This window comes from Rhinatrema bivittatum, chromosome 3 (assembly GCF_901001135.1).
Source record: "Rhinatrema bivittatum chromosome 3, aRhiBiv1.1, whole genome shotgun sequence".
Taxonomy (NCBI): domain Eukaryota; kingdom Metazoa; phylum Chordata; class Amphibia; order Gymnophiona; family Rhinatrematidae; genus Rhinatrema; species Rhinatrema bivittatum.
This window is the reverse complement of record NC_042617.1, coordinates 558,290,738-558,314,981: the sequence shown is the minus strand read 5'-3', so window position 1 is coordinate 558,314,981 and position 24,244 is coordinate 558,290,738. Positions and strand designations below refer to the sequence as shown.

The following is a 24,244-nucleotide window of genomic DNA, read 5'->3' as shown; positions in this document are numbered from 1 at the left end:
CAAAACTGTTACGCTGTTGCTTTGAGTTCTTGGCTTTATTCTTGTCTTATTCAAAGCATATGAGTAATTCATTTATGAAAAGTCCTTTGAAAGAGGGAGGGCAATTCTGAAAGTGATTTCCGTGGGTAACGAGCGTTTTGCCCGTGTCAGTTGGCTGTGTGAAAAAGGTCCACCCTCAACATGGCTAAAAAAAAGTCTGTTTGTTGCGGACCCAATGTGCAAACTTCTGGCTGCCCAGAGAGAAAGGAGGAAGGTGGGGAGAAATATTTAGGTCAAGGAAGGAAAAGTACTTGCATAAATTACATTTTCGAATCTATAGGCCTGCTTTGAAGCAAAATTCTACCCACCAAAGAAGAGAGTGCAAGAAACCACTTAGACTTTGCACCCGCAGCAGCTTTTTTAAGGGGAAGCACTGGTGTACAAGCTGCAGGTAAGAAAAGAAATGTGGAGTGGACCTTGCACTCAGAGCTTTTCAAATAAGGAAGGTTAGTGCACTATTCAAAAGCCAGTGAAGAGTGGCAGGAAATCATGACAAGAGCAGACTGCTGACACCCCTTAGCTTTAAGCTGTTACCAAATCATGCAGAAAAGCAGAAGCTGGGGCGGCATGATGCAGCTTGAGGAAGGGGCCGTGCCTTCAGAGAGCTGCTACCTCGAAGCCCTGAAACCCTCCTAAAAATCACTTTGGAGAAAAGTTCACTTCACGAAAAACAGATTTCTACTGAAAGGAGAACTCGCAAATGAATTTTTAATCAAATCAGGAAAACTAGAGATTGTGGATGGTGCTGATATTCTAAGATGGAATTGGTTTTTTTGGTTGTTATTTTTATTTTACTGCTTATTTTAATCTTCATTGTAAGATAGCATAAAAATTATGCTGCCATTTTTATTTTATGGTTGCATATTGTAATCTTATTGATAACCTATGGTGTATTGATTTGATTGATTTATTTTTCTTTGTTTATTGTTTTTAGTTGTATATTGCCTTGAGTTTTAAGAAGGATGATTTAAAATCAAAACAAACAAATACATGCACAGACTTGGAGTGCTGAGAGAAAACCCCTGAGGGCGCACTTTGTTATGGATAAAAAGCATACTGAGGAAAGCAGTCTTGAGATAAAAAGCCAAAAAGTACTGCTCTATCAAGCAATCTCCTTGAGAGCACTAGCGCATTATTGTACAACATTTCAGAAAAGCAGTAAGAGGTTGATATTCAAAAGACATTTGGATAGATAACTTACAAGTTTTCTGTCCAAATGGGTTATATGGCATATTGAGCCTCTTATCCAGCTAAATTATAGCAGAATATGTTGTTATCTGGCTATAATGTAGCTGGATATAAAAGGGGCATTTTGGGGATGTTCTGGGGAAGGGTCCCATTATCTTGCTAACAAGGGGACAGGTTAGGTCTGTAGGCCCATGATAAGAGGTTTTTTGTTTTTTTTTTTAAACATGAACGTAACTTAACTGGCCATATTCTTTTTAATATAGCCGGTTAAGTCTAAAGTTATAAGGCTAACCATAGCCGAATAACTTTATACATAACCGGCGATATTTAAAAGAATATCCGGTTATGTTTAAAGTTATCTGGCTATTGGTAGTCAGATAACTTTAATCGGGTATATTCAGTGGGATGCTAACTTTAGCCAGATAGGTTTCCACTAAACAGCCAACTGAATATTGGCCTCTAAGTTTATAATAATCTATCCAGACAGATTAAAAATGTATCGTAATACTATGCGAGTGTTAATGTTGCTGATGGCAATAAAACAATTTATGGAAATAACAGAAGGGGAAAGCCGAATGCCTGGATTTGTTTGGTTTCAGTCCGTGATACAAAGACACAGGGGGAAAGACGGGAACATTTGCAGAATTTGTCTTTGAGAATTTTCTTGACTAAGATTCCCTTGCATTAAATCTAGGCAATTGAACCGCAGGCCTGTGTTTTAGGCCCCTGAGTGAAGGAACATTTCCAGCTGAAAACGTAGGAACATACTGGGTCTTCTTTACTCTGCGATATGCTGGTACCACGTGCGGTATTGTTCTAATTAGGGGGAGGGGAGGAGTGTGGGCAGGATTTGGGAGGAGTTATCTCCCAGCAGCACTGTTTTTTCACATTATCGCCGGTAGCACCAAGGGAAATAACACCACCTTTTCCCGTGGCGCTATGGGGGAGCGATAGTGGGCAGCCAGCCGCACACTATCGCCCCGCCCCCTTTTTTTTTTTCGTGCCTAGGGGCAGGTTTGGCAGAAAATGTGCCTATATTTAGAGGTCTAAAAAAAAACCAAACAAAAAAACAAAAAACTTAGGCACTGAAGCGATGAGCATTTGTTGAAAGCTCACTCCCTCGTGAATTAGGCCATTAGTAAAAAAGAACTCGCCGTGTCAGGATACTTTCAGTTAAGAAGGCAAATTTCCTGATATCCTACGGTAGTTGCAAATGCCCAGTCTTAGTTCTAAAATAATCTAAACTGGGGCCCCTTTTTATGCTTAGCTTGCCTTATTTACAGAATTCATGCTGACAGCTGATGCAATTTGGACTAACTGAAATGAAATCCTCGATGAAAGCGTGCCTCCCCTATAACCAGCGCAGACTTGAGCAGCATGCATTTCTTTGGCGGTGATTTGCACAAGGGCTGCGGAGAATTAGGCTCACTTCCCCAAAAGTTGGTTATGGCTCTTACCTAATCCTGGAGAGGAAGTGCAGGAATTTTTAATGAGTCCCAATGACAACTTTGACGTTGAAATATTTTAAACTTTTATTGGCGGCAACTCCATTGCTTCGCAGAGACACAATATTTAGACGGGGTCCCCCGACACGGACCCGTGTTTCGCCACACGCGGCTGCATCGGGAGGGACGTAATTTACAGCGGAATTCTTCAACTTCAGCAGTATGTACTTATACGTAGGAGCACGTATAAGTACATACTGCTGAAGTTGAAGAATTCTGCTGTAAATTACATCCCTCCCGATGCAGCCGCGGGTGGCGAAACACGGGTCCGTGTCGGGGGACCCCGTCTAAATATTGTGTCTCTGCGAAGCAATGGAGTTGCCGCCAATAAAAGTTTAAAATATTTCAACGTCAAAGTTGTCATTGGGACTCATTAAAAATTCCTGCACTTCCTCTCCTTGTTTAATGTATGTTTGAAGTGCAGCACTCAGCTCTCTATTTGTTGTGGATTTCTTACCTAATCCTTTCATGATCTTCTTTTCCAGCTTCTGCTCTCTGCTGGGACCCGATTCTTTGACCGCAGAGGCGGCTGCAGCAGCTGCCTGTTCTGTTTCGGCCTCGTCATTTGCATCCTCGCATTCTCCCTCCTCGTTGCTGAGTGGCTCTGCCTTCTGCGGCTGCTCTGCTTCTTCTTTGCCAGCGCCACCCGGCTCCACTAGGCTGGCAGCGGACCCGTAGGTTTTGATGATATCTTCCAGCTGTCGGCTCAGCTCTTCAGAGATGTCAGGGACAGCCGTTTCGGGCTCGACACTTGCTTCTCTCACAGGGGGCTGTGATACGGGAGCTAATGCTTCACCGTTTTGTTCTTTAAATTCATTGTGATTAATTAACGCTGGAACATCATTTCCCGACTTCTCAAGCTGCTGTTCAGGTACATGATCCTTCTCCATGCTCAGTATAGTACTTAAGTGCCCTAGTAGCAAAGAAACACACAATGGTGTCAGAAAATAAACATTGCACTTGATCACAGCAATTCAGCAAATTATTATGATCATAAATGAAATGGAAACCTACAATGTACTGGCAACTCCGAAGTTGATATTCAAAGGCTTTGCCTGGTTAACTTTTAGAGCTGACCTGGACAAAAGCTAAAATATGAAAGTTTCACCTGCTTCTGGGTTAAATTCCATCTGGGTAACTCATTACCTGCATAAAATATATCCAGATAAAGAAAGGCAGTGGTAGAGATGTTCTAGGAGTGTTGCCAAACTTTAGAGAGTGATGGCTGTGAGGTAACATAGGTGATGGCAGCCTGGGAAACAGCCAGGAGGAATAAGGAGGCAGACTCTGGCTGTTCCTTTTGTACAATGGAAGCAAAATGCAAAACAAACAGGCAAAATGATGCAGCTCACCTTAAAGCTCAGGTAGCACAAAGGCATTAAACAGAGCAGGTCTTCTCATAATGTGGGCTCCTGCCTGCTCCCCAGGGCCTGCCTAACCCTTCTGGGCCCTGACTCCTTATAATAAGGTGAGGGGAGTCTAACTTCACCCAGAATCCCTTGCGGGGCCAATCAAGGAGGATTGGGCTAGATAGTTGTGGCCGGTCCCTTAAGGTGGCTTGAAGGAGTTTTTGGTATACTCCCTCAAAGGCTGATATTCAGCGCTACCTGGTCAGAAAAATACCTGCCCTAAAGGATGGGATAACTATGCTGGGTATATTCAGCATCAGACTTATCCAGACAAGTGGCTCGGAATATTTGAGTAAAGTTATCCAGATAACTTTCACACTCACTGGCCCACTGAATATCTACCTCTCAGTGTCCTGGCTGAGTATAGTAGCAGGTACAGTTTGTTGGGGGACCAATCGCAAAAGGCCATTCTCCAGACTAGACAAAGGGTTAACATTTCCTAGCTGTGTCACCTGACCTGTATGGATGAGGTGGGACTATAAAGGGTTCCCTAGATAGGATGTAACCTATATTAGTCAGTTCAATTCCTCATCTTTTCTCCTTGTCTATTGTTTCTGGCTACATCTGCACAATTCCCATGTACAGAACCATGTAAAATGTGTACATAATTTTTTATCCCAGTTTCCCCAAGTACAGTATTTTTCATGTTGCCACAGAAAAGTTCTGAGTTATTTCTGCTTCACTGTGGGGTAGATTTTCAAAGGGGTACGTGCGTACGATATGCGTGTACCCCCGAAAACCTACCCCAAACCCCCCCTGCGCGCGCCGAGCCTATTTTGTATAGGCTTGGCGGCGCGAGCAAGTCCCAGGGCTTGCATGGAAGGGCGGGGCGGGGGCGTGTCGGGGGGGCATGATGCGGCGTTTCGGGGGCGGGCCCGGGGGCGTGGCACCGGCCCGGGGGTGTGGTTGAGGCCTCCGGACCAGCCCCCGGGTCGGGTGATGGCGCGCCAGCAGCCCGCTGGCGCGCGCAGATTTACGCCTGCTTTCCACAGGCGTAAATCTGCCAACAAAGGTAGGGGGGGTTAGATAGGGCCGGGGGGGTGGGTTAGGTAGGGGAAGGGAGGGGAAGGTGAGGGGAGGCGGAGGGAACAGGCAGCGTGCGCTGGGCTCGGCGCGTGCAGGTTGCACAAATGTGCACCCCCTTGCGTGCACCGACCCCGGATTTTATAAGATACGTGCGTATCTTATAAAATCCAGCGTACTTTTGTTCGCGCCTGGTGCATGAACAAAAGTACGCCCGCGCGTACATTTATAAAATCTACTCCTGTAAGTGTTTCTCCTGGAGGTGTGGGGGTTCCCACTGCACATATCCTGTTTTAATTGTGAACCACAAGATTGGGTCATATTCATACCAGAAAACTTTTCAAACTTAGCTACACTAACTGCTTTCATCACATCATGTGGCAATGAATTCCAGAGTTTAATTAGGGGTTGAGTACATAAGAACATAAGATATGCCTTACTGGGTCAGACCAAGGGTCCATCAAGGCCAGTATCCTGTCTCCAACAGTGGCCAATCCAAGTCACAGGTACCTGGCAAATACCCAATCATTAAATAAATCTCAAGCTACTATTGCTTATTAATTAATAGCGTTTATGGATTTTTTCTCTAGGAACTTATCTAAACTTTTCTTAAACCCAGTTACACTAACTGCTGTAACCACATCCTCTGGCAATGAATTCCAGAGCTTAACTATGCGCTGAGTGAAACAGAATTTTCTTCGATTTCTTTTAAATGAGCTACTTGCTAACTTCAGAGTGCCCCTAGACTTTGTTACCTGAGAAAATAGATAACTGTTCAAGTCCTTTCATGATTTTGTAGACCTCTATCATATCCCCCCTCAGTCGTCTCTTCTCCAATCTATAGAGTCCTAACTTCCTTAGCCTTTCCTCACAGGGCAGCTGTTCCATGCCACTTATTTTGGTCGCCCTTCTCTGCAGTTCTTCCAGTGCAACTATATTTTTGAGATGTGGCGACCAGAATTGCACACAGTATTCAAGATCTGGTCTCACATGGAGTGATATAGAGGCATTATGACATCCATCGTTTTATTTGCCATTCCCTTCTTAATAATTCTTAACATTGTTTGCTTTTTTGATTGCCACGGCACACTGAGCCAACGACTTCAATGTATTATCCATTATGACACCTAGATTTCTTTCCTGGGTGGTAACTCCTAAGGTAGAACCTAACATCGTGTAACTACAGCAAGGGTTATTTTTCCCTATATATATGCAACACCTTGCACTTGTCCACATTAAATTTCATCTGCCATTTGGAAGCCCAATCTTTGAGTCTCGCAAGGTCCTCCTGCAATTTATCACAATCCGTTTGAGATTTAACTACACTGCATAATTTTGTGTCAGCTGCAAATTTGATCACCTCACTAGTTATACCCCTTTCCAGATCATTTATAAATATTAAAAAAGCACCAGCCCAAGTACAGGTCCCTGAGGAACTCCACTGTTTACCTTTTTCCACTGTGAAAACAGAACATTGAATCCTGCCCTCTGTTTTTAAACAGCTTGCAATCCACAAAAGGATGTTGCCTTCTATCCCATGACTTTTTAGTTTTCTTAGAAGCCTCTCATGAGGGACTTTGTTGAATGCCTTCTGAAAATCCAAGTACACCACATCTACTGGTTCACCTTTGTCCACATGTTTATTCTCCTTCAAAAAAATGTAGGAGATTTATGAGGCAAGACTTCCCTTGGGTAAATCTATGCTGGCTGTGTCCCGTTAAACCATGCTATCTAAAATGTTTGTGATTTTATTCTTTATAAAAGTTTCCACAATTTTTCCTGGCACTGAAGTCAGGCTCAGTCTATAGTTTCCTGGATCACCCCTGGAGCCCTTTTTAAATATCGGGGTTACATTAGCCATCTTCCAATCTTCAGGTACAATGGATGATTTTAATGATAGGTTACAGATTAATTGAAATAAGTCTGAAATGTCATTTTTCAGAACCCTGGGGTGTATACCATCTGGGCCAAGTGATTTACTACTCTTAAGTTTATCAATCTGGCCTACCACATTTTCCAGGTTCACCATGATTTGGTTCAATTCATCACCCTTGAAAACCATCTCTGGAATGGGTATCTCCCCAATATCTTCTTCAGTAAACACCGAAGCAAATAATTTGTTTAATCTCTCTGCGATGGCCTTATCTTCCCTAAGTGCCCCTTTAACTTCTCAATCATCTAATGGTCCAACCGATTCACTCGCAGGCTTTCTGCTTCAGATATATTTAAAAACTTTATTGTAAGTTTTTGCCTCAGTGGCCAACTTCTTTTCAAATTCTCTCTTAGCCTGTCTTTGCAATGTCTTACATTTAACTTGCCAATGCTTATGCTTCATCCTATTATCTTCTGATGGATCCTTCTTCCAATGTTTGAATGAAGATCTTTTGACTAAAATAGCCTCTTTCACCTCACTTTTTAGCCATGCTGACAATCGTTTGATCTTCCTTTCACCTTTCTTAATGCTTGGAATGCATATGGACTGCGCTTCTAGGATGGTATTTTTTTTTAACAATGTTCATGCCTGTTGCACACTTCTTTGCAGCTGCACTTTTCAATTTTTTTTAAACTATTTTTTTCATTTTATCAGAGTTTCCCTTTTGAAAGTTTAGTGTTAAAGCTGTGGACTTACTTATTGTCCCCCTTCCAGTCATTAAAACAAATTTGATCATATTATGATCACTATTGCCAAGTGGCCCCACTACTGTTCTCCTATTATCTTAAATATATTACCTAATAACTTAATTGAATGTCCCCTAGAAGTCTTTGTACCTTTTGAAAGAGTACAAAGACTACACATTCCAGGCCACTCATTATTTTACAGACCTCTATCATATCTCCCCTCAGCTGTGTCTTCTCCAAGCTGAAGAGTCATTTTGGTCACCCTTTTCTGTACTTTTTCTAATTCTACTATATCTTTTTTGAAATGATGCGAAGAGAACTATACACAATCCTCAAAGTGCGATCGAACCATGGAGCGATTCAAAGGCATTATGATACTCTGCTTTATACTCCATTCCTTCCCTAATAATTCCTAGCATTCTATTTGCTTTCTTGGCCTCCACCACACACTGAGCAAAGGATTTGCTGAAAGAGCTTCATTGGTTACCAATACACTTCCGAATCATGTACAAAGCCATATCTGTCATATACAAAACCATCCATCAACTCACCACTCTTAATCTGCAAATCCCTCTCCAAATGTTCAACTCGTCAAGACCCACCAGAGATGCTTATAGAGGTTCCCTCCAAGTACCCCCCGCGAAAACTACCAGACATGTTACCCTAAGAGATCGTGCCACCTCCACAGCTGGTCCTCCCCTATGGAACTCCATTCCTACAGATCTCAGACAGGAGCCCTGCCTCCTAACCTTTAGAAAGAGACTTAAGACTTGGCTGTTCAAGCAAGCTTTCCCGGACACAGTCTAATGCCTTCTCCGTCTCCTTCTCTAAACAGGCAGCCCACAACCATGTTTTTGTATATAATTTGTATATTGTTTGTTACTAATCTTTCCTCTCTTTTCCTCCTTCTCCCAGTTCTGCTGCCCTTGTTAATTGTAACTGTACCTTCTACCACCTCAGTTCCAGTTTGTTGTATCTACTGCACTCCTGTTTTATGTAAACCAGCAAGATATGTTTTTCATGATTGCCGGTATATAAAAACCTTAAATAAATAAATAAATACATTTCAACATATTATCCATGACGACATCTAGATCCTTTTCCTGGGTGATGACTCCCAATGTGCAACCTTGCATCGTTTAGCTGAAATTTGGCTACATGCATCACTTTAATCTTGTCCACATTAAATGTCATCTGCCATTTGGATGCCCATTCTCCCAGTGTTGCAAGGTCCTCTTACTATTTCTCACAATACTCCTTTGATTTAATAACTTTAAACAATTGTCTATCAGCAAATTTGATCACCTCACTCCTTATTCCCATCTCTAGGACATTTATAAATATGTTAAAAATCAGTGGTCCCAATACAGATCCCTGGGGGACTCCATTATGAAAAGTTACCATTTAGCCCTACTTTCTGTTTTCCATTTTTTAGCCATTGCCTCCTAACCTATAACTTTTTAACTTCCTCATGAGGTACATTGTGAAATGCTTTCTGAAAATCCAGATAGACTATATAAACTGGCTCATCTTTATCTACATGTTTATTCATGCCTTCAGAAAAATGTAGCAAATTGGTGAGGCAAGACTTTCCTTGGCTAAATCCATGTTGGCTTTGACCCATTAAACTATGTCTATTTATATGTTCAGTAATTTTGTTCTTTAGAATAGTTTCAACCATTTTTCCCAGCACTGATGTCAGGCTCACTGGTCTGTAATTTCCTGGATCACTTTGGAACCCTTTTTAAAAATGTCAGGACCAATTGCCCCTATAGCACAAGAATACAGGAATAAGGTTGCAAGTGGATTTATTTCTGTCTTACAGCACTGCAAGTACCCAGGGCAAGAAATAGTTAGGAATAGGTTTATACTCAGTCACAAATATCAGTCCAGGCCTTTTTACGTGATTCCTCTAGTGACAATACTAAACACAGGTTGAGACAAGACTTCACAGTACAACTGGAACATTAATACATTGTGTTGCGCTCCCCGACTGCTTCCGTAGCGCAGCCGGCCCCGCTCACCTCGCTACTCCGTCTACCAGCATAGAGCTCACCTCCTCTGCAGCCTCAGCCTGTGCGCAGCGTCCCCGGCCTCCCTGCTCATCTTCGCCTGACCAGGCCTCGCAGCGGAGCTCTCGCCGGGGCTCCGCGTCTTCCTGCTCCTCGGCCCCACCCCTAGGCGCGCGCGGCCAGCGTCACCCCTTATGAAGACCGTAGCACGGGAAGCCCGGGTCCGATGGTCCCCAATGATGTCATTGCCAAGTCGTATATTAGGCATGGCTCATTCCCCTGATCCCTGCCTTGGCAATCGGGTCGACACCGTGAGTGTTTCTGATTTACCTCTGGGTTCAGGTCTCGTTCCAGCCTTTGTTCCAGTCCTGTTCCAGCATCCTCGTTTACCCAGGCATGAAGTCACAAGCTCTGGTATTTAAAATCTGTTCACGATTCCTAATACGAGTTAGCAAGGAATCCTCCATGCTGATCTCTCTTCGCTACCAGATGCTTCCGCTCTGTGTACTTTTGCTCCAGGACGACTTAGGTACCCGCTCCTCAGGGGCCTTGCCTCGCTATTCTACACCTTCCGGGGTTATCTGCTACTAACAAGGATGCTTAAGGTACCCGCTCCTCAGAGGCCTTGCCTCACTCCTGTCTACCCCCTGGGGTTGCCTACCACCTATAAGGATGCCTAAGGTACCCATTCCTCGGGGGCCTTATTTCGTCCTGAACCTCCGCTCCTCAGGAGTTCTCTCCTACTACAGCTGCCAGCATCAGAGTGAGTGCTACTGCTCCAGTTCTGTCTGCATTGTCATCTCGCTCTACACAGATCCTCAGCCTACCCTGCACCGTGGACCACTATCAGATCTACTCTCACTGGCCTTTCCATCTAGGCCTGGGTTCTCAGCCTACCCCGCTTCTCAGACCACTACCAGACCCATCTCCCTCTCGGGACCTGGTGAGACTGTACAACTGCCTTTTCCACTCTGCAGTCTTCAGACTGAACACTACCATCAGACATCTCTTCTGGCTGGGATCATTGCCTGTTCCTTGGGCTACCATCTACGCTGCAGTATATTAAAGACTAACTTTCTCTGTGTCCATCTCTGCTCGGAGCTAGCCTATTGCTGCAAGTCCCTGCAGGGCTCCGCCCTGTGGGAGGTGCCATCTCTTGCAGCGACCAAGGGCCCATGCCTCAATGTCCAAAACACAACACCGACCTCTGCCTGAACTCGACCACACCTGACTGCCTTCTGGAACTTGACCCCTGCTTTGCCTGACTATCCACGGATTGATTACTGGCTCTGACCTCGCTTTGGCTGACTATGCTTATTGAACCTGGCCATAATCCTAGCTATACATTCAGAGACACCTTCTGGCCTTCCCAGGCCCCCAGGACTTCCGGACTATGGGTCAACTGTGCACCCTTGCTTGTGGTGGGCACACCTCTGAACTTCCTGTCAAGGATATCCTGCGAGGCCCACCTAAGACCAGGTGGCCCGGGTACTCAAGGGCTCAACCCGGGGATACCTAGGGTTGCTAGTAGCGAAGCTCCAGCTAGCCTCTGTCTCCTCTTGTGCTCCGCCTCCTGGTGGCAGGCGCTCTCTGGATCTGACCAGGGAGCCTACCAATCCAAGGGTCCACCTCCTGGCACAACACGTTGCTGGAAAACTTATGGGTCTTCTCTGGGATTCCACATGTCTTAGGCCACTGTGCCATATAAATCCTGGACACACCTGTAAGGTGTACCAGCACTCCTTTTCAGTTGCCTGAGGATCAATCTGGATCCTCAGGGGTGGGGCCATATGACAGGTTATCATTAGATTGAATGTCCCTTTTTCTAAGTCCTCATGTGGCTCAATACACAGCACACCATAAATGAATTGGACAGACCCTGGTTCAAGTGCAGAAAGTACATCTTTATTTTTTCCTGACAAAAAAAAAACGGCATTGCAATCTTCAGGTATTGTATCTGATTCTAAATATAGTTTGCAGATTTATGAATAGTAGTCTACTATATTATTTTCCTGTAATGAGAACACAGGCTTCATATTGATGTTCTACAGCAGTAACGTGCAAACCTATCCTCGGGAACCACCAGCTAGTTCAGTTTTAAGATATCCACAATGAGAATATTGATGCTACATTTGCATACAGTATCTCTCATGCATTGTCATTGTGGATCTCCTTGAAACTTGATCAGATGGGGATCCCAGAGGACAAATTTGGGGACCACTGTAACAATTTACTAAAGGTTTTTCCTAGACACAAAAGGCCTTACCCTCTTAAGCACAAAAAGCCAACTATAATGGTTGATAATAGCACCAATACAAACTGTAAAGACTGTGCAAACACCATAAATTCTATGTGCCAAAAAAATGCTCTAGCATATCACATAGCCATTTCTATGCTTTTGTTTGTTACGGGTATAATTTCTAAATTAAACCTAGCAAATTAAGGCTGGCAGGGGCTATGTATGGCTTAAGGCAGCACTTACAACTGCTGGAGATCTCAGCCATCTTTTAAGAGTGACCATATAAATAGAAAGACGGGTGTATTTATGCAAGGTTTAAGAAAGAACTATGGTTTGTATTCCTCAGTCATAAAATTGTTGCTGTGATGGTTGAGCTAGGCTGGAGGGCACTGGAAATGGGATTAATAATGGGAGGAAAAAAAAAAACAAAACTTGAACAGGATTTAGGTAACGTTTGAATAAACTGGTAGCCCAAGAGCAGGAAGAGGTTTCCAGGCTAGGAAAAAGAAAACAAATTCATAATTCTGATCAAGTGTGTGTATGTGAGAATCAAGAAATAATTGAGGCATCTTTATGCCATTGCTGAGAAGTTACAGTCATCATCTAAATTCGCACGTCTAACTTAGAACATTTTTTGCAATGTGAGTGAAAGCAGAAAATATGCAAAATCTGCAAATGCTAACACTACTTTAGTGCTCAGTGGATTGTAGGACCTGTTGCAAAGAGTAATGGTGGTGGGGCTGCTTGATAATAGAGGCTATAATGCAATCAAATTTAACATAATCACCTGAAGGAGAATATTAACTAAAACTACTGCATTTAACTTTAAAAAAAGAGACTAAGATAAAATGAGGAACTTAGTTAAAAAGAAACTAAAAGGAAAAATTTAAAGGGTTAAAAGTTTGCATGAGGCGATTGTTTAAAAATATCATTTTGGAAGCCCAGATATAAGGTACTCCATACATTAAAAGGAAGGCAAGAAAGAAGACCAAATGACTGCCAACATGGTTTAATGGTGTGGTGAAGCAGTCTATTAAAGTCAAAAGGCATTTTGTAAAGAATAGAAAAAAAATTATAAATGAGAAAAATAGGAAAGAGCATTAGAACTGGCACGTTAGATGTAAACCAGTAATAAGACAGGCCAAGAGAGATTTGAGAAGTTTATTATAAACTAAAACTAACAACAACAACTTTTTCAAGTACCTCAGAAGCAAGAACCTTATGAGACAGTCAGTTTGGATCACTAGATGTCCAGGGAATAAAAGGGGCATTCAGAAAGGACAAAGCAATAGCAAAAAAAAAAAAACTAAACTAAAATGAATTTTTTTCTTTTGGTCTTTACTGAAGAGAATGTAGGGGAGATATGTAAAACCTGATAGTATTCTTCCTAGAGTTTTGAGAGAATGCAGATATGAACTTGATGACTAGCTATTAGCAATTTACAATCTATCATTAAAATCTGCTACTGTAACACTAATTTTTAAAAAGGACTCCAGGAATGGTTCAAGAAACTACACACCAGTGAGCCTGATATTGGTTTCAAGCAAAATGGTAGAAGCTATTGTTAAGAACAGAATTACTGGAGGAGAAGTCCATTACCTGCTATTAATTAAGTTGACTTAGAAAATAGCCACTGCTATTACTAGCAACAGTAACATGGAATAGACTTAGTTTTTGGGTACTTGCCAGGTTCTTTTGGCCTGGATTGGCCACTGTTGGAAACAGGATGCTGGGCTTGATGGACCCTTGGTCTGACCCAGTATGGCATGTTCTTATGTATAGATGTGTTATGTTTGATGTTCGCAGGACAGCCCCACGAGCAGTTTCATTCACCCCGACACTGCCAGCCAAAGACTGCTGCTCTTTGCAGCAGGAAAATGCTGCCACTCGTCTTTCTCCTAAGTGTGCACGCATGCCAAGCTATAAGAGCCCTGAGACAGGAATCCAGGCTTTTGGTGCCTCCTGACGACATCCCACAGCCGGGTATTTAAACCCCAACCGTGAAACCAGGTTTTGCTTAAGCAAGCAAGTCCTTCTCCGTGGTACCATTTCAACTTGCCTTGTCCTTGGTTCTGTCTTCGCCTTGCTCCAGTCTTCAGTTTCTAGCCCTTCTCCGCTCCAGCCAAGTCTTCAGCTTCAGCCTCAGCCTTGCTCTATGCCCAAGCTTTCAGCATCAGCCTTGCTCCACATCCGTTTCCAGCTTCAGCCCTCCTTCAGTCTTGTCTGGTCTCTAGCCTTGTCCAGCTCTCCGGATTTGACCATAGTCACTACCCTTTGGACTTTGTCATAGCCTGGCTCATGCCAAGACTTGTTCGCCCACCATTGGCGTGGACCTTAGGGCCCTGCCCTCGTGGTTGCATGAATTGTGCCACAGCAAGAGGGGGTTTACGCTCACATTGTTTGCAACAGATTGCTGAGGCCATGAGCTCAGTGAACGTGTCCACACAATAGCCCATTGTTGCCTTGGCCTCCCAGATGCAGGAGCAAAAAACTAATGAAATAACCTCACAAACAGGTTCATGCAGCAAGTCCAGCAGCAACTTGATCAAGCAAGTGTTGTATTGCTGACCTTGTCCCAGCACTTAGATATGATTCAAGCCCAATGCCTGGCTTCCATCTCAGTTCCAGCTCTGGGGAACCCTACATCGGCCCCTATATGGCCCGTGGAATCCATGATTCAACTCCCGCTATCTCCGAGTTACAGTGGTGATCCTAAGGGGTGCAGAAGGTTCCTCAATGTATGCAAGATGCAATTCTATTTACAGCTGGCTCGTTTTTTCTGACCGTGTCAAGATTACGTAGATCCTCTCCCTGTTGGATGGTCCTACTGTCGCCTGGGCTTCTTCCTTGTGGGAGCAAGATGACTTACTTCTCAGGAATTTGGATAACATTATACAAAAGTTTTGACTGATTTGACTAGCCCGGGCACCTTGAGTCTGCTGCTACAGAAATTCTTCATATTCATCAAGGCACTCGCTCGGCGAGTACACGGTAGAATTTCATACCCTAGCTGCTGAACTTGGTTGGGGTGAAGACAGTCAAACCACCATTTTTTGGCAAGGGTTATTCGGGATAATAAAAGAGCTTGAGACATTCCCCCAACCCTAAAAGCACTTATTGCCCTGGCTATTCAAATAGATCTGAGATTTCAGGTACAAGCTTGAGAGAGGAAGACCTCCCATCGGGTTACTCCCATAGCTCCCAAGACCCTGAGCTGTCTGGATTTCACCCAAGAACTGCCAAGAGTGGCTGCCTTTGAAGAACCCATCGCTTGAGGAAAGACAAAAAGCACAACCTTTGCCTTTATTGCACAGCCCAGGGACATTGTTAGGCAGTGTAATGAGAGACCTGGAAACTCCCAAGAAACACATCTAGTGGGGAGGACTGTTTCACCATCCTGCTTCTCCTCCACAGTTGATGGTACCAGTGTCCTTTACCTTCAGGAGATACTCAGTTTGTACTGAAGGCTTAATAGATGCTGGAGTCATGGGCAACTTGCTGCACAAAAGTTGCTGTCCTACTACTACGCTGATTATTCCTCGTGTTATTTCTTCCATCTTTGGAGAGCCCTTACCCAGCCATGTGACCACCACTATTGTGCCCATCACCATGCAAATAGAACTGAAGATTGTCTTGGTAAGACGCTATGTACTACCTAAGGCATCCAATCTCTTGGTACTTGGATTACCCTGGCTCAGACTCCATTAACCATCTATTGACTGGAACATCTTATAGACCAACCACTGAGGTCCAGCCTGCTGGAAGCATTGTACCAACTCATCTCTGGATGTTTTGCTCAGGACACCTTACCTAAAGGACAGGATCTGATGCTTCTGTTTATACCCTGCTCCCACTTATGCTATGAAGAGCGACCAGGAGCCTTAATTGACTGTTCCAAATCTTCAAAGTCCATCGTTGTGGAGGTAAAAGCCATTGCCAAGACTGCAGGGGCTGTCCTCATTTGACACAATGACCTTGGAACTTACAAGTCATGTCTTCATTCCTCCGAAAGATCCTTGTCTGTAGAACAGGATCAACCAGCAGAAGTTTCTCCAGCTTCATCAAAGAATCTCTAGAAGTCATGTTGAAAACTCCAAGTTCCCTGTCTCCCCAGAAACCAAAGAAAAGAGGCTTGGGAAGGGGCTTACAGGAGGGGTCCTGATATGTTCACTGCTCGCAGGATGGCCCCACGAGCAGCTTCACTCAATCCAATGCTGCCAGCCAAAGACTACCACTCCTCAAAGCAGGAAAATAATGCCGCTCTTGTCTTCCTCCTAGGCACCTGCACGCAGCACTGCACCAAGTTATAGGGGTCCTGTGGCAGGAATCCAGGCTCTTGGAACCTCCTAACGATGTCACACAGCCAGGTATTTAAACCCCAGCTGTGCAACCAGGTTTTGCCTCAGCAAGCAGGTCCTTCTCCTTGGAATAGTTTCAGATTGCCTTGCCCTCGGTTCTCTCTTCACCTGGCTCCAGTCTCTCTGCTCCAGCCAAGTCTTCAGCTTCAGCCTTGCTCCACATCCGTTTCCAGCTTCAGCCTGGACCTTCAGCCTTGTCTGGTCTCTAGCCTTGTCCAGTTCTTCGGATCTGACCATAGTCACAGCCCGGCTCATGCCAAGTCTCGTTTGCCTGCCATCAGTGCAGAACTTAGGGCCCTGCCTTCGAGGTTGTGTCAATTGTGCCACAGCAAGAGGGGCTCCCCACTCATGTCATTCTCAGATGTGTTAAATGGGGGAAGAGCCAGCATCAATTCAGGAAAGGGAAGACATGCCTCAAAAATCTATTAGAATATTTTGAAGATGTAAATAAAGATGTGGATAAAGGCAGGTCAGTTGATTTTCAAAAGGCATCTGATAGTTTTTCAAACTGCTTTGATGGTTTTTACTGAAATGCGATATATCAAATTAATAAATTAATAATGATAATAATTAGAGATTTAAAGAACCATGGGATAATATGCAATGTCCTGTTGTGGATTGGTAACAGGTTAAAAAGATAGGAAGGAGGGTTAAATGGTCATTTTTCCAAAATGGAGGAAGTTGATTAGTTGAGTGCCCCAGGGAACTGTACTGGAACCAGTATTATTTAACATATTCATTAATGATATGGAAAAGAGGGTGGTGGTGGGGTGATTAGATTTGCAGATGACAAAATTATTCAAAGTAATCAAAACAAAAGCTAATTGAGAGGAATTGCCTGAAGACCTTGCAAGACTGGGGAGCTGGCCATCTAAATGGCAGGTTACATTTTTTGTGGTCAACTGCAAAATAATGGAGATAGGAAAAAACCAATCCTAATTATATATATATATATATATAAAATAGCAATAGAATATTAGGAATTATTCAGAAAGGAAAAAGACAAAACTGTTAATATAATAATGCCTCTGTATCAGTCCATGATGTGACAAGATCTTGTGTATTATATGCAGTTCTGGTTGCCACATCTCAAAGAAGTTATTGCAGAACTGGGAAAGGTACAGAGAAGGGTATATTCCAGGGTTAAAATATAGAAATGTTAAGGATCAACATACAAGTTGTAGGTGATACTGTTTTTTGTGTGTTTATGTACAGATGCAAGTAGCTGCTAATTTCTCTTTAAGGGGAACAGAGAGCTGAGAGCAGAGCTAAAAAGCTTGTGACTGTGTGTGATGTCATGAAAAAAAAAAAAAAGGAGAGAGCACAAGTCCGGCAGATTAGGTGGATGTGTTTTTGCTTTCATTCTGTATGGACACATAAACAGAAAAAAGTTTTGTAGAAATGGTTGCTGCTGTTCAACAGATACAGGAAGAATTCATTATGGAACTATGAGAAGAAGAGAGACCGGTAACTGACTTGTTTGAAAACTAGGTAAAACTGACATTGTTTTGTTTGAGTTCAGAGAAGCTGGGGAATCTTTTAGAGTATGATGAGGCAGATCCTGAGAAAGAAAAAAACAAAAGAAGTTGCTAAACCTTTTTTTCTGGGATACCTCTGAATTATGGGAATGTGTGTGTGAGAAAAGCAGAGCGTGCCACCCTGAGTCACAGTTGAAACCAACCAAACCCCAGGGGAATCCATAGGGACCGAAGCTAGCACTTTGAGGCTGGAACTGTCTGCCTACATTAGAACAAGTTCCTGGAGGAGGACCTTTAGAGAACAATTTGTTTGGGGTGAATAACTGCAAGTGGGGATAAGGAAACTAGAAAAGACAATAAAACTGTTTCCTCTCACTCGTCCAGTGAGAGATTATCCTGTGCTCACTACAAACTGCTCTGATAAGAATATGGACACCTCGAGATGAGCTTCGTTTTTCTGACTCAGGTCGGGTTTCGGTTCGGGCGCTTTGTGGGAAAACTCGTTTTCCCATGGATCGTTTTTCGCCAAAAACGAAACTGGAACCCAAAACTGGAAAAACGAATTAAAAAAAATAAAACAAAAAAAACCACAAATCGGGAAAAAAAACCGTGAATCAGAAAAGGAAAAACCACACCAACCCTTCACATTTACTTTCTTATAACCCCCCCACCACCACCATCCCGATCCCTCCCCAAGATTTACTAAAAGTCCCTGGTGGTTCAGCGGGGTCCCGCGAGCGATCTCTCCCTCCATGCCGTCGGGCTGTCGGGCCTGCTATGACTCAAAATGGCGCCGATAGCCTTGCCCTTACGATGTCACAGGGGCTACCGGTGCTATTGGTCAGCCCGTCACATGGTAAGTGTACACGTATAACAGTTGTGAGGAGATCAGGAGTCCCCCCAAAACTTGCCAAAGGTCCCTGGTGGTCCAGTGGGGGTCCGGATTAATCTCCTGCACTCGGGCCGTCTGCTGCCAGTATTCAAAATGGTGCCGATAGCCTTGCCCTTACGATGTCACAGGGGCTACCAGTGCCATTGGTCAACCTCTGTCACATGGTAAGTGTACACGTATAACATTGTGAGGAGGTCAGGAGTCGTTCCCCCCCCCCCCCCCAAGACTTGCCAAAAGTCCCTGGTGGTCCAACGGGGGTCCGGAGCGATCTCCTGCACTCGGGCCGTCGGCTGCCAGTATTCAAAATGGCACCGATAGCCTTGCCCTTACAATGTCACAGGGGCTACCGGTGGTAGGAGCATGTTCTGATGTAGGCAGACAGTTTCAGTAGGAGCATGTGACAGGGGCTGACCAATGGCACCGGTAGCCCCTGTGACATCGTAAGGGCAAGGCTATTGGTGCAATTTGAGTCATAGCAGGCCTGACAGCCCGACGGCATGGAGGGAGAGGTCGCTCACGGGACCCTGCTGGACCACCAGGGACTTTTAGTAGGTCTTGGAGAGGGTTCGGGATGGTGGGGGGGGGGGGGGTGTAAGAAAGTAAAATTGAAGGGTTGGGGTGATTTTTTTTGGTTTTTTTTTAATAAATGTGCCCCTCCCCCCACACTAACCCGAAAAACGAATTTTTCCCGAAGCTCGGGGAAAATCCATTTCGTGATTCAGGTCCCCCCGCACCACACCGAATTAGGCAATTTCGTTGAAATTGCCCAATTCGTTATCAACAAATGCACATATCTTTTTGTGACTTAGCTTGAGTTCAGTAAACCCAAGGCATCCTGTAAATTCTGGGGAGAAATTTACATCAGGTCGTGGAAGATCTACAGTGACAGTGTAGGCAGTTTTTGCTTTGCTGATTTGTTTAAAGTTAGGGAGACAGGTAATTTCTGGAAAACAGAATAAGTGGGGAGGAGAAAGCCTGCATTGAGGAACCTTCGTCACTGTATCTGGTCTCGATGACAGCAGCTGGAGGCCATCCAAATGTAATTGTGAGCTCACAACTGTTATCCGTGTACACTTACAAAAGAACAGAAATTCTGGTCAGAATTGTATTGATTTGAGCAAATCACGCTAACATGCCTAATGGAAAGTGAGTTGCTTTCAGTGTGTGTTCCGGACCACAATATCTTTCTGATGGTGTTCATATGTGTTGTATGTCCTGTAGAATAAAGAGAAACAGCAAAAGAAAGAATTACTGAGCGAGCTAAACCCAAGGGAAATGAGAGAAAAAAATAAATAAAACTTTCCTGCTTTAAAGTGTTTTAGCGTATATGTAAACATTGTTATATTTCCATTTGGAAGCTTCAGTGATTCAGCTGCTTTACAAGGTTCATTCTTCTGCTAATAGCCCTACTTCTTTCTTAACAGAAAAGAATAAATGGAAGTTGCTGCATTGATCAGAAGTCTGGTTCTTGGGATAGTTTTATGGTTACTCCAATCTCTCTAGAGTGGAATAAATTTTATTTTAATTTTGCATCTCAGTCTTCCCCCTCAACCTCCGAGGGCCACATTGACCATGTGGGTTTTCCCATTACACAAGTGTAGAGAAATGGGATTACGGGGGGGTTGAGGTATAAGCCTTATATCCCTGGGAAGGAAGTGAGGACTCCCGTTTCCATCCAGTAACATCAGAAGCCCCATGGAGTTACGATGACTCGACAAAGTGTGGGAGGGACTCAGAATAGCGTATGTTTGTCCCCTGCTGGTTTACAAGGGCCAAAAAGAAAAAGATGATTAATGGCTTCCTTGTGAAGAAAGGCTAAGCAGGTTAGGAGAGGAAGTGACTGAAAGGGGATATGATAGAGGTTTATAAAATTATGTGTAGTGTGGAACAGTATAATAGTGAATGGTTATTTACTCTTTCAAATAGGACTAAGGGACACTCCATGGAACCAGCAGCAAATTTAACACAAATGTAAAGAACGTTTTCTTCCGTCAATGCAGACTTGTACTATGGAATTTGCTGCCAGAGAATGTGGTCAAGGCTGGTTGTACAGCTGCATTTTAAAAAGATTTGGACAGTTCCTGGAGGCCAGGTCATAATCATAAATGGTTAGCCAGCTAGACATGGGTGTCTCCACCTCTTACTTCTGGGAGTGAGCATCTAATAAGATAAGGTGTTGGGATATATCAAGCATTATGAAGACAAAATCTTCAAGGAAAACAGAAGATATATAGCAACTGCTCAATACAGTTATGAATGTGGGACTAGTTTGATGTTTTCCTCTCACACACTGAAAACATTTAAACAGCGATCTAGGTTCATTTACTTATTTTTGTTATGACATCAATCCTAAATATGTGCGCAATGCACTGAATGGACCAGACCATCTGGGTTTTGTGTGTTTATTTACATATGGACACTTTTAGTTTGTGTTTTGCATTGGGTGCTTATGAAAGTGGAGCCACATATGCTGCAGTGTGATATCTTACAGAGCCTGCCCAGATGTCATGATAAAGAAAATGCGTTCATTTTGTCTTCTTACTGCAAGGGGCAGCATCGTTCAACGCAGGTCAGCAGAGCTGACAAAGAAAATCATGTCCCTCCTGCCCATGAAGATGAAAGATCTGGAATTTTAAGTGGAGTTTATGGAGAGGGTAGTAAGGGGGTCCCAGGGTGTTCTTGGTGAAGAGGGAAGGAGGAGGGTAAAAGGGTGAGGTGGGCTGCCTGAGAATCTTCATGACATTGGGTGGTGGGAGAGAGCTCCGGAGAGAGATGGCGTGGCCTTCACGTTAAGAGCCCATATTCAGTCAAGGCTGAGTGGTCAAATTCTGACATCCAACATTTAGAGGAATTTTTAGCTGAAAATCTAGGTGTCTATGTTCAAATGAAATTTTTTCCTAAATCTAGCTGAACAAAATGTGGCCTAATAGATGAGACAGACAGTCTTGCCTGAAAATCGGCCCCATGGTTATGTGTGGGGGCAATATTCAAACTGTCTGCACCGGGAGAAAATCTGCGGCTACTTTTTCCTCACATACTTTGCACTAGATTTTATAGAAAAAGTGCATGCCTGCTTACACTTTGAAACCTGCTGCAGGCACAAAGTACCCAAGGACATTTGCACCTTTGTGCTGTGTGGATAGATTCTCTACAGAAAATGCAGATAGAGTTGAAAAAGCAATCTGAAACAAGCCTTTGGTAACCTCCCCCCAAATGCAGCTAAAATGACATGTATAATGTTACAATGCTCATGCTTTTAACCGTGTACGGAGGGTAATTTTCAGAGAGCCAAATTCATGTGTTTAGATCGCTATTTACCTGCATAAATGCCTTTGAAAAATGTCCTCTCAAATTAGTTAAAGCATGAGCAGACTGTGAGCAATTGCAGAGGGAGTTTGTAAGACTGGGGAATTCGGCATCTATTATGGCAAATAAAATTGAATGTGGACAAGTGCAAAGTGACGATCACAAAGTTGGGTCCCACATTAGGCGTTACCTCTCAGGAAAAGAACCTAGGGGGTCAGTGAGCAATGGTGATCAAAAAAGTAAATAGAATGTTAGGAGTTATTGAGAATATTGTAATGCCTCTGTATAAATCCATGGTGCGACCATATTCTAAGTGTGGTGTATGGTTCTGGTTGGCAAACCTCAATAAAAAACATAACAGAAATAGAAACATACATAGAAACATAGAAATGACGGCAGAAGAAGACCAAATGGCCCATCAAGTCTGCCCAGCAAGCTACGCACTTTATCCATTTTTTTTCCCCTTTTTCTCTCTCCCACCTGTTACTATTGGCTTCCAGTACCCTCCAGCCCTAATTCCCCTCCACCCAATTTAGAGAGCAGCTTTGAATCTGCATCCAAGTGACATCCAGCTCAATTGGGGGTAGCAACCGCTGTAATAAGCAGGCCACCCCCTTGCCCCATACTCTTACCCACCCCTGTTTTTATTTTTTGTTTTATTTGGTTTGTTTTTTTTTGGAAATAGCAGCCCTCCATCCTTCCGCTCCGTGAAGGTGGAACACCAACTACTGGCCACTGGCATCCCGCTCCGTGAATGCCTCTGTGGTTACTGCCGCTCCGTGCAGTGTTTGAATGCCGCTGTGGCTACTGCCGCTCCGTGCAGTGTTTGAATGTCTCCACTTTATTCACGCCCTCTAGACTTGATGGATCCACAGTGTTTATCCCATGCCCCTTTGAAGTCGTTCACAGTTTTAGACTTCACCACTTCCTCCGGAAGAGATGGGCAACCCAATTACAGAGTATGGAACAGTTTTCTTATGAAAAAAGGCTTGACAGGTTAGAGCTTTTAACTTGGAAAACAGACAACTGAGCAAGGATATGATAGCAGTTTTCAAAATTAGAGGTGGTGTGGAAGCAGCAAATAGAGTTATTTTCCTTTCAAATAATACTAGCTCTAGAGGGCACTCCATGAAACTAACACAAGTGTAAGAAATATTTTTTTTTCAGTAAATGCACAATTAAACTGAGGAATTTGTTACTAGAAGATGTGATCAAGTTTCTGGATGACAGAGCCATTAATAACTATTAGCCAGCTATGCTTGGGGTGTGCTACCTCTTACTGCCATGAGCTGGGAGTGAACAGGCAATTAATCACCCCATTAGGAATTGTTTTTTGCAAACGACCTGGCTTGGCCACTGTTGGAGACAGGATGCTGGGTTTAATGGACCATTGGTCTGACCTAGTATGCCATTTCTTATATTCTTATTCCTTGCTGGTTGCAGGCAGTTGCTAATGAGATTTCAGAGAATTTGCATATGTCTGACATATGCTGACACACTCTGGGCTTCAACCAGGGTTGTCTTTCTCTCTTAGTCACATCAATATGCAGGAGTGGGATAGGATCCCCCTCCAAAGAAGCAGGATTTGGGGTGGCAGTCCCCTCTGGAGATTCACTGCAGTGAAAGGGTGCCTCCTCATCTATCTGAATGGCCCTCTCTCCTAAGCACCACTTAGCCTAAGTGCCAGTGTCCCATCAGAACCATCCTTTTAAGCAGCAGCAGGGCAATCAGGTAGTAATTCTGTTTTCTAGTGATCTGAGAGTCTTAGGCCTATAAGCCTCTACATTTATAAGGGAGCAGAAATGAGGGGACACTGCCACTTAGGCTGAATGATGCTTGGGAAAGAGGACCAACTGGACAGAGGAGAAGCATCCTTTTTCCTGGTGGTGACCCTAGGCATGTCTAATTGGAAATCCAGATCTGACTTTGATACCACATATGATTTGTAAGAAGCAGACTTGTAAGCAAGTTATACCAAGATATATCAACGTGACAGGCAGATAAATTTGCTGGAGGGGGTGACACTATATGTCAAGGATGGTACAGAGTTAAGCAGTATAAAAGTCCTGCAGGAAACAAAATGCACTGTAGAATCTTTGTGAATTGAAATTCCATATGTGATGGGTAAGAGAATAGCAGTGGGTGTATACTACCATCCATCTGGATCTCTAAAGAT

At 43.7% G+C, this 24,244-nt stretch overlaps 1 protein-coding gene across 2 annotated transcripts in view; it reads right to left on the bottom strand.

Annotated features, from left to right (window-relative positions):
- The window catches only part of TXLNB (taxilin beta), a 104,990-nt gene that overhangs the window by 52,351 nt on the left and 28,395 nt on the right, over positions 1 to 24,244 (bottom strand). For both annotated transcript variants that reach the window (XM_029596459.1, XM_029596458.1), the window contains exon 2: positions 3,190 to 3,645. In XM_029596459.1, the coding sequence (XP_029452319.1) occupies positions 3,190 to 3,622 (433 nt within the window). In that variant the 5' untranslated portion in view covers positions 3,623 to 3,645. The remainder of the gene's footprint in view (positions 1 to 3,189; positions 3,646 to 24,244) is intronic.